Genomic DNA, 10,931 nt, shown 5'->3' with positions numbered 1-10,931 from the left:
GATCATTGCTGCAATAGTAGACTATAAAGGTGAGTCCCATACTTGAATCCAAGCATAGGGGGATGAGAAGATAAGGTTCTCATTATACTAAGCCAACGGCACTAGCGAGAGTAAGGTGGCCAGTTCCTTTCTCTCAGCCATCGTTACTTCACCCTGGGTAGAGGTGAGCGGTGTTTGTCAACAGCCAGCATATGCCGGGAGTCGAACCAGGATTGCATGATTGGAAAGCGAGCGCCTTACCCGCTGCGCCATCCCACGGCTAGTAGACTGTAGCCTATGGTATTCTCCCTAAAGCTGTGAAGTAGTTGGCATTCTATGGTGCGATTGTGACTTCACACGTTGCTATCATCATGTGAAGCGATTATGCATACTGAGTGTAAGCCGCAAAGTGCTTTGTGAAAAAATTAAAAGGGTCGAGCTACGATTACATAGAATAATTCTGGAAAGAAAACATTAAAAATAATTTTTAGATTTTATTAAATTTAAACAACATTAACAAAAAGAAACAAAAACGAATTCATTTTAATAAATTACATGTTTGAACTTCCAAGAAATGTCCTTACACTGAAGAAGAAATACTTTCCTTTTACGACAATCACCAACTGTCTTCAATCGGAAACCTTAGACCTAGTGAAGAAGAATTAGCTGCAAAACTTGCGTTTGAAAAAGAAGGAATTAAAATTAAGAGATCTGCGGAATGCCCCTTGGAATTTTGCTGCAGAAAATGCGACGGCACTTTTGTTTCTCCCAAAGCATGCGGCGAATTAAGTAAGTGATATTTTGGCAAATTATTAGCTAAATCCATAACAATTTGGGCATTAGTGCTGCCAATAAACAGCAAATCTTGGATAAACTATAAAAATTTTAATGTCTCTGTTAAATTGTTTGAAATGTATATACCATATAATGTGACTTACGCAGGAAAGCCATTTATGTATTGCTCACGTGACATACTTATGGGGGCCATTTGTACGCCGAAAAATCAAGCAAGGGTTTTTCGGCTGAAAAGTTGCCGAATATTTATTTTCATCACAACCTTAATCCAAAGTAGCATGGTGCCATCAATACAGGATAGGTATAGAAATCTTACAGTTCAGCTGTATACTTAACAATAACTTACTTCGATCACAAGCACGTTTTAACGTTCGCGTTTTGTCGCTTCTACCTTTTTCTCGACCTTTGCTATGTTGACGTATATTGTTTTGATATGATGGTCAGAAAAAAAACAACTGAACTGAACTGAACTATACCTTAATTTTTAAAGCGAGTTCATGTTTTTATTAAAACTTTTCATTTCAGCAAGACGACAGTGGAGGAGAATTTGTTTCCACTGCAGAAGAATAAACTGTGGATTTTCCAGGAGCATTTCCAGGAGCATTTTGATGTCCAATGCAAGATCTGGCAGAGTTTGTTTCTGAGCAAGTGCCTGAACCAGGGCCAGATTAAGGCGGGAGCCCCAGGCCCACCAAAAAAATAGGCCCACGATAACAACTTAATAAGAGCAACTGACATGCTTATTATCAGGATCGAAAGAATAAAAGATGGAAATCATAGAACGAATGCTAACTGTGTAAACCAGTGATTCTTAACCAGGGGGCACGCCTCCCCAGGGGAGTGTCAGCTAATTTCCAAGGGGGCGCGAGACCTAGCGTGCTCTACAACTTTATTTCTGGTTTTAACTCACGCAGATATATCACTTACAAATTAATGTACTTATATGCAGAATTTATGATGTCAGAATTTTGACAAACTGGTTAGTTGTAGATTAAATTATGATACCATATAGGTGCAAATAATATTGCATTACGTAAAAGTCAGGGAGGCTTGAAACAAAGGACCATTTTCTAAGGAGGGCGTGATAGAGAAAAGGTTAAGAACCACTAGTGTAAACAAAGGTGACACTTAGATGGTGGCTGTTGCTCTGATGATGACAAGCTAATGGCTGATTTGTATTTCAGAGTGCAATATATTGTAGCCTGCCATTTTTTTATATTACTGTAGCACTGTCATTTTTGTACGTTATGCATGTAAATGATCGTGTATTTATCATACGAGTTTTTTTTGGAAATCTAATGGGCTTTTTCAGTCAAATCTAGTACTTTTCCATAACAAGAGGGTGGCAACATTGACCGTATGGTATGGTACAGTTGCACTTGTGTGTTTACCACGGATGCCAGCGATAGGTTTTTCCACCTAGATCTGTTTTTTTTTTACCACATCTGTGTTTTAGGTTTTTTTGTTTTTTTTAAATTTCGGTAAATCTAGGTGTTTCAGTTTGTAACTTTTCTTTGATTCAAAAAGTTGCTTATATACATAATACAGCTCAACATAGAATTCCAAAACTAGCACAAACATGATGGCTTTCTCGAGAACAGGTCATCAGCAGCATACTAGAGCAGTGGGAAGCGCTTGTTTTGTATTTTCAGTCTCAATGTAAGACTGACCAGGTTGATTGTGCAAAACGGATTTATGATGCACTTGTTAATCATAGAGAAATAAAACATAGTAACTTTAGCGGGTTTAGCATAGCCTACTTTATTACATACAAAAATATAACATAACTAAAATAAAATAAACTCAAACGTTTTCGACACGTACGCGTGTCTTCATCAGGAATTAAATCTGCAATACATAAAATGAAAAATCGTAAGATAAATTTGACTTTGCACTATTACTGGAAGAACACTCTGGACTGAAAAGTACAAATTGAACAAATGATACTTGGAACAGAGTATAGGAACAAAGTTAATCGTGGGACAAAGTAGGCTATATGCTCGTTTTTTTTGCAATATGTTCTTAGAAAGGTAAATAGTGTCCAGCTGGAATTCCATTGTGAGCATTTTCGTCTGCACAAGTTGTAGTTTATGGTTTCTACAGAATATAGAAATATTTTGAGTCTCTTCATCAGAGAAGATTACATCATGTACAGAAAATTAGGAGATATATCCAAGCAATGCTGAAAATCATAGGAACATGTCAGCTGTGCACCTTGGTGGACGAACAATGTCCCTGTAGGAACAGGAACCCCATTTGTTTTTGTATATAGTTATATGCGATCAGGGGCTCTGGACGCTTCATGAGAGTGGAAGGTAATTTAAGCAGGGGTGGGAACGATGTTTGACATCGACAGGGGGCTTATTGGATTTATCGCATCACATATACTTCTGGGAGGTCGACCCCATTCGCATTACTGAAAGCTGCAGTTTCTTATACAGCGTCTTAGGCGCCATTTTGGCGCAAAATTGTTGTTTTTCGGCACGATTTAAAGTCGAATTTTTTTTTCAACAAATCTGAAATCGAGAGCAAAAGCTCTTTAACATTTGCCACATTTTTTGAAGTTTTGAGACAATTTTGACTGGAAGAGGGGACTGACGCAAATATCCCTCTCTGTATTCTTCCTTGACTCAAGTCCTCCAAATTTTGCACTTCAGAGGCTAAAGGGTTAGATTTAAAAGGTCAAAAACGTTAAGGTCAAAGCTAGGCCTACATTCAACCGTCACCTCCGAGATAACAAGGCCAATTGTCCGATTGTGATGTAAATGTCTGCGTGTGACAGTGTGTGACGTCACAATCAGACAATTGGCCTTGTTATGTCGGAGGTGACGATTTAACACAGAAAAAATAAAATAAAAGCTAAAATGCATTATTAAGAAAATAAATCAATAGTTTTTTTTCAAGTTTAAACCTTAAACCATTTGACACTCACTCACTCAGGTTAACACTCACTCACAATAGTATTGTTGCAATATTTTCTGTATTTAGCCTATTTAGCAATACTATGAAGAAAAAAAAGAAATGAAAAAGAATAAAGCAAAGAAATGAAGGTTTTGAACATTCAGTGACTTTTATTTATTTAACATGTAAATTTGCGTTTTTTCGGGCTAGTTATGCTGATAGTAATCTTCTGTAATTTTTTCGTTTCGATCCAGTTGTGCTGATAAATCCTATTGGAAGAAAACCGGTTCCACAACTAAAATGCATTATTTTAACATTTACAACAACTGAAAATAGGGAGACATGTTGATCGTTACTGCAGGAAGGCCTACCATCTGCGCCGTGTAAGAAATAACACTAAACAAAAAATGGAATGTAAAAAATAATAATATTATTTAAAAATAAATAGGAATTTTACTTGACTCAGCAAATGGCTGTCCCTTGACTCAGGCATTTGCCTGGATACTGCAAAAATTATCATCAATATGATGAGTAGCCTATCTTGGAAAATACTACGAGGGTCTTGTATTAGTCCATATAAAGAACATTAGCCTACTACGACATATCATCCTGGCACGAACTTACTGCATAAAGTCTACTATATTAGCATTACCAGTTGACTACAGACACTGTCTAGTTTTACTATAGTTCATCAGCAAACATGAAAGTGCAGTAGAGCAGAAGAGATAGTCAAATGTAAATATGAATCTATTGATCTATTGAATCTTGTACAGTAGTTATTCTATGAAATAAAAGAAGAAATGTTTACATTGTGTTCATGTGGTGCTATATTGCTAGTTCTTAAGTTCTTCACAAACAAACAAAGCCTGCAACGCTCGCTGTAGCCTACTTTGAATTGCGGATAGTTTTGTAAAAGGCTGCACAAAAACGCAGCAAAAGATATCAATACTCCAATTGATTGCCCCAGTGCCGAGTATAAATCGATAATTATGTAACCACATACGGAATCGAAGCCACGTTCAATGATTCTAAACAAGACACCCTATCTGCTAACCTAGCGAGCTAGCAGAGAAATAACATCTGAGTTTATGTGATATGAGTTTTGTATTCAAAATATTGTTTTGCTTTCAGAAACCCATGGTCAGAAGACAATTCGGTTGGACAATCTGAACGGGGGAGAATTTACGAGCCCTGGTTACCCCGTCGGCAGCAGTGACCGAGTGGTTAGCGCGCTGGGCTCGCAGTCGAGAGCCTGCATGTTCGACTCCAGCCACCCGCACTTGCTGTTGTTTCTCTGGGCAAGAAACTTTACGATAATTGCCTCTACCCAGTGATCGATTTCGAGTAACGGTAGTACCAAATTTAAGTCATAAGTAGAGTAGACAACCGGAAACAGACATTGCTGTCGGCTGCAGCGTGGGTCAGGTGTATGTCGGAAGGCGTACACCGATGCATAGTGCTCAGGTCCGCTTTCCCGCAATGCAGGATAAAGATAAACAAACAAACAAACAAACCCTGGGAATTACCCATCAAAAATTAAGCAGAATTACTTTGTTCGTGCCCCGAGAGGCTATATCGTCGCAGTGACATTTACTGATTTCCTAACCGAAGATAATGCCAATGCAGATTACGTAAAGGTAAGTGGCAAATGAATTCTTCGAATTTCATGAGTTCTTCGAGACATAATTTTTTTTGCAATTTGCGTATTAGATATAATCGGTTGCGCCACCCAGCGCTATAAGAATGTATGTTTGAAAAACAAAAAGGTTTATTATTATGTTTGATTTGTTTAGCTTTTATTTGTACTTAAACATTGCTTTCTATCAAACTGTATGCTACAATGTAAGAGGTAAGCTACAATAATTTTTTTGAAGAGGCTAAACATTCACTGGTTCTGTCGTCATAAAAAATATAAAATAAAAATGTAGGCTAAAGTTTGTTTATTATCAAGTTTAATAAATTTAGGTTTTGAGAGCGAAATGAAACGATCTAAATAAATGATAATTATAAAAAATTAATTTTCATATTTTGTGAATATTTTTAGGTCATAAACGGAAAGAGGACTTCTGGGGATGAAATAGGTCACTTGTTCGGCCACCAGGAAACCCCAGTATCATTTACCTCTTCCAGAAATCGACTGTGGCTCATCTTTGTCACTAACAACCAAGTTCAGTTGAAAGGCTTCAGGGGAACATATTCCTGTGAGTTGACCAAACGTTGAACACTTTCGCTTGCCAATTTAATCGTTCTACATCGATTTAATGTCAACAAATATTGAATCAACATCGAAAGGCTACATTTGCCTTTTTGGGAAAATAGTTTCTTGATAATTTGAGTTATAATTACATTCGTTGAAAGAAAAAATGCAACAATGTTGACATTTTCTATTGCTTTCATTACCTGATCAACTTATGGGGCGCAGAGCCCAACTGTGGCAATACTGAAAGGAGTCTGGGGCAAAACCACAAATGAAATGTAGGCTACATGGGCCCACTTTTTTCATGGATGATGTCAAAAATTCTGTCAAACATTGTGCACGACTGGAACACTTCAGCCATACTTGGCATGAACCTATGTACATCAGTGTTTCAGGATTAAACAGTCAAACATTGATAATAATCTAATATCCAAGGATAGAAGCACATCTTTTGTAAAAACACAGCGTTCAGCAGAAAAAATGTTTTGAGCCCAATAATTATTAGCACTTTTATGAAGGCCAGTTAAACCAATAACAAAAATTCCTCATTTAAATCAGCTTTTAGCCTACTAACTTTCTGAACACGAAATGTCAAATATCAAACTTAACATAACCTTTGCGTTCCAGTCACTGACGTGAGAAATTACTGCAAATTAAAGGCGCTAAAGACCCCGGAAGTAACTATCACATCATGCAATGATGAGGTGCATGGATATGCTAAACAGTGCTCAGTTGTGGAAGGAAATTATAAAGTTAAGATGAATTGCACTGATGGAGAATTCACAACGATTGAAACAACCTTAGTGGATGAAATTGTCAGAGAATGCGAAGCTAACCTAGAGGTAGTAAACTTATTTCAAACCAATTTCAAATTTTTGTAAGTAATCAAACTACTATTCAAAGACCGCGTTAAAACATAGTTAAACAGTGTTTTTCTTTTTTCCTCAAGACAATCAAGTTTAGTATGATGCTGTTGTTTTGTATGCAACTAAATATATGTTTGATTCCAACTTCCAAATATTTTCTTATGATGAATCTATTAAGACTTAAATCATTGCTGCAAGATTAGACTGTACCCTATGACATTCTCCTTACAGCTGTGACGTAGTTGGCATTCTATGTTGCATTTGTGGCTTTGCACGTTGCTGTCATTATGCGAAGCGATAATACAAACTGAGTGTAAGCCGCAAAGTGCTTTGTGAAAAAACTAAAAGAGGTCGAACTACGATTACATGAATAATTTTGGAAAGAAAACATTAAAAAGAATCTTTAGTTTTTGTTAAATTTAAATAACACTTCGAAAAAGAAACAAAAACGAATTCATTTTAATAAATCACATGTTTTAACTTCCAAGGAATGTCCTTACACGGAAGAAGAAATACTTTCCTTTTACGACAATCACCAGCTGTCTTCAGTCGGAAACCTTACTGAAGAAGAATTAGCTGCAAAACTTGCCTTCGAACAAGAAGGAATTAAAATTGGAAGATTTGCAGGATGCCCCTTGAAACTTTGCTGCAGAAAAAGCGACGCCACTTTTGTTTATCCCAAAGCATGCGGCGAATTAAGTAAGCTATATTTTGGCAAATTATCAGCTAAATCCACAACGATTTGGACATTAGTGCTGCCAATAAACAGCAAATCTTGGATAAACTATAAATATTTTAATCTTTAATGTCTCTGCTAATTGATAAATTGCTTGAAATGTATATAGCACGTACCGTGACTTACGTGGGGAGGCCATTGATGAATTGCGCATGTAACGTACGCATGGGGGCCATTTGGGCTTTTGTGGGGCACAAAATCAAGCAAGTTAATTGTTTAGGTTCAAGCAAGTTGTTTAGGTTGAAAAGTTGCCTAATTTTTATTTTCACCACAACCTTAATCCAAAGTAGTATGGTGATTGGTGAAGTCAATATAGGACAGGTATAGAAATCTTACAGTTCAGTTGTAAACCTTAAATTTTAAAGCAAGTTTGTGTTTTTATTAATAAAAGTTTTCATTTCAGGAAGACGACGGTGGAGGAGAGCTTGTTTCCGCTGCAGAAGAATAAACTGTGGATTTTCCAGCGGCATCTTCAGCTCCAATGCAAGATCTGGCAGTGTTTGTTCCTGAGCAAGTGCCTGAACTAAAATCTCGTATTCTTGCCTCAGACAATCGTCACTACAATCATTTGATAACGATCAAAATTGTTAAAATTTTAAACACAAGTTTCATAATATATGCTTTTGTTACCAGCCGGATTCTATTCAATGCGAAGAATCCCATTAGGAGAGAGTTATTTAGCTGCCTGCTGTTACAAAGTGATGAGGGCTTGCAGCAGACTTACGCTTTTATCAACTAAATTAAAACTTTTGTCTAAACTCAAATCAGTCTTGCGGCATAAGTAGTTCAGCAGTTTAACCGTTTCTGCGCTGCTTGGTTGATTGTTTTGTTTTTCTCTTGTGACGTTTGCTTTGAGTCACCAATAAAGCGTGGTATTTTCGATTGCTCGTCAGTTCCAAAATGTGACTTCTTTTAATTGGTTTTAATGAACCTCATAAAAAAATTTAGAAGTTTTGAAACATAAAAAATTTTAACCTTGAGTGCATTGCAATTTTTATATCTTTGTATTTCAAATATGCATGTTTTTTGTATTTTCTAAACAATAAAGATTTGTTATATCATTTCCAGTACAATCGATATTATGATGTCTCAAATATCGTTTGTCTTTTGGTTTGAATCTTTATCTTCGGATTGGAAAAGCCTCTGATAGGTTATTGCTGGTAGTTTCACATACTTGTAGACTGTAGACGTAGAGGCTTTGATCCTCTGACCCAGGCGGGTCACTGAGATTGACAGGATGAGGTTTCCGGTTGTCAAAGTAACTTATTGTTGTCTGTGAATTACTATATTCCATCCACTAGATGACTAAATTCTACTAAATAGAAAGCAGTCCTTGAAGATGTGTTGCTCAAGCACACACCCCTAGAACCGAACCAGCACCGCTTGATCTTTTGTTTCTTCGTGTACAAAGTCCGGCGCTTAACCACTGAGCTAGCGGGGTCTAATTCTGGTTTAGACTCAGGTGTGGCAACCGCGAGTGATCCTTGTGAATGCTTGTGCGTCATTGTTACGTCAGAATACCCACCAGCTGTCGTGAATGAGTTTCTCAAGACGCTCTTATGCTCAGCCAAGCGTAACTTTCTAGTAAGGAACAACTTGGCCATCACACAGCACAGCACCATGCAGCACATTTCCATCAGATTTTTTTAGCTTGTTTAAACCAATATAAGTGAAGCACGTGAGAAATCAAACTAGAAACGAAAATCTAAACGTCCGTATATAAAACAATTAAAGTTTGTCAGTCTCCGTCATTAACTGCTTATAAGCGCTTTACTCAAGATCACGAAGCGCTAGTTCGACTCTTAGGGTGTGCGCTTGAGCAACACAATTCAGGACTGCTCTCCATTCAGCGGTACCTAATGGTGTTCCCGACAATGGTTCACCAAATCAAACGTCATATAAAACCGTTCAGGTCTACTGAATCTTAGCGTATTACGTCATGAAATTTTTCCTAAAAATGAGCCAAGATTGCACCATCGTTCGTAAGACTTGTATCACACCTGTTGAGAATTACTTCACAATGTTTCACTATGACGTCACAGTAACTGCGTACGTGAGCTTGAGATATAGCGATGTATTCTAGTCATTCGTAAAATGGTTGCTTGAAAGTTAGTCGCATATTTAACTGTTTGCTTAGTGCTTGCTAGCTGGACGAAAGTTCCGTCTTTATCTAAATAGTTTGGATTGTAGTGACAAGTTTTAGTGGTGTATCGCGTTGCACCCCATTTTCGATAGCCGCGGGCTAATTTTACAGGAAAACACTTTTTGAATAGACGTTTCAGAAGAGTGTTTCTTTTTCGGTCATTACATACAGACGAACGGATCCGGAAATTTTATGTTACAATTTTCCCACGAAGAGATTATGGTTTACCGCTGTGACCAAATGGATGAAATAATTCCCCGGCAACAAGACTTCAACAATCGGAAACTTCACTCTGTCAATCTCGGTAACCGGCCCTGTGTCAAGAGCCACTACAATTATGCGAAACTACCAGGAATAAACTTATCAAGGCTTTGTCAGTCCGAGAATAAAGATTCAAACCAACCAACCAAGATCGTGTTCCGGCTTTGTCTGGAGCCTAGCAGCAATAATCGCAATGTAATTGATAGCAAGTCGTTTTACAACTCAGAAGATATTTGGGCGACTTCACTTTTCAATTTGGGATTTGATTTTGATGCAATCAGTAATCACCTTCCCAGCTAGAAGTTTCACGTGTATTACACGTAGATTCTACGTACCTTGGGTCGTGTATTATACGTTAATTTTCACGTATAATACACGCATATGTGTAGACACTATTTCACGTGCATTACACGTATATCTGGTGGTGGATTTTACGTGATTTACGCCCGCATTACACCTAATTTCCTCGTATCTGACAACACTAATACACGTGTTTTCCACGTATATTTGGTGGTGGATTTTACGTGTTTTACACCCGCATTACACCTAATTTCCTCGTATCTGACACGTAGATTCTACGTACCTTGGGTCGTGTATTATACGTTAATTTTCACGTATAATACACGCATATGTGTAGACACTATTTCACGTGCATTACACGTATATTTGGTGGTGGATTTTACGTGTTTTACACCCGCATTACACCTAATTTCCTCGTATCTGACACGTAGATTCTACGTTCCTTGGGTCGTGTATTATACGTTAATTTTCACGTATAATACACGCATATGTGTAGACACTATTTCACGTGCATTACACGTATATTTGGTGGTGGATTTTACGTGTTTTACACCCGCATTACACCTAATTTCCTCGTATCTGACACGTAGATTCTACGTTCCTTGGGTCGTGTATTATACGTTAATTTTCACGTATAATGCACGCATATGTGTAGACACTATTTCACGTGCATTACACGTATATTTGGTAGTGGATTTTACGTGTTTTACACCCGGATTACACCTAATTTCCTCGTATCTGACACGTAGATTC

General features: G+C 37.5%; 1 protein-coding gene across 1 annotated transcript; it reads left to right on the top strand.

The window, feature by feature from the left end:
• The first annotated feature begins 5,215 nt into the window (after positions 1–5,215).
• On the top strand, positions 5,216–8,450 carry LOC145783874 (uncharacterized). The gene is made up of 5 exons (XM_082595627.1): positions 5,216–5,312; positions 5,720–5,876; positions 6,500–6,714; positions 7,227–7,437; positions 7,878–8,450. The coding sequence occupies exons 3-5, from the start codon at positions 6,631–6,633 to the stop codon at positions 7,982–7,984; spliced, it is 402 nt and encodes a 133-aa protein (XP_082451753.1). The 5' UTR covers positions 5,216–5,312; positions 5,720–5,876; positions 6,500–6,630; the 3' UTR covers positions 7,985–8,450.
• The last annotated feature ends 2,481 nt before the right edge of the window (positions 8,451–10,931 follow it).

The sequence above is a fragment of the Aplidium turbinatum genome, chromosome 15, assembly GCF_918807975.1.
Source record: "Aplidium turbinatum chromosome 15, kaAplTurb1.1, whole genome shotgun sequence".
Taxonomy (NCBI): Eukaryota; Metazoa; Chordata; class Ascidiacea; order Aplousobranchia; family Polyclinidae; genus Aplidium; species Aplidium turbinatum.
The sequence above is the reverse complement of the archived record's forward strand: the minus strand, read 5'-3'. Positions and strand labels throughout refer to the sequence as shown.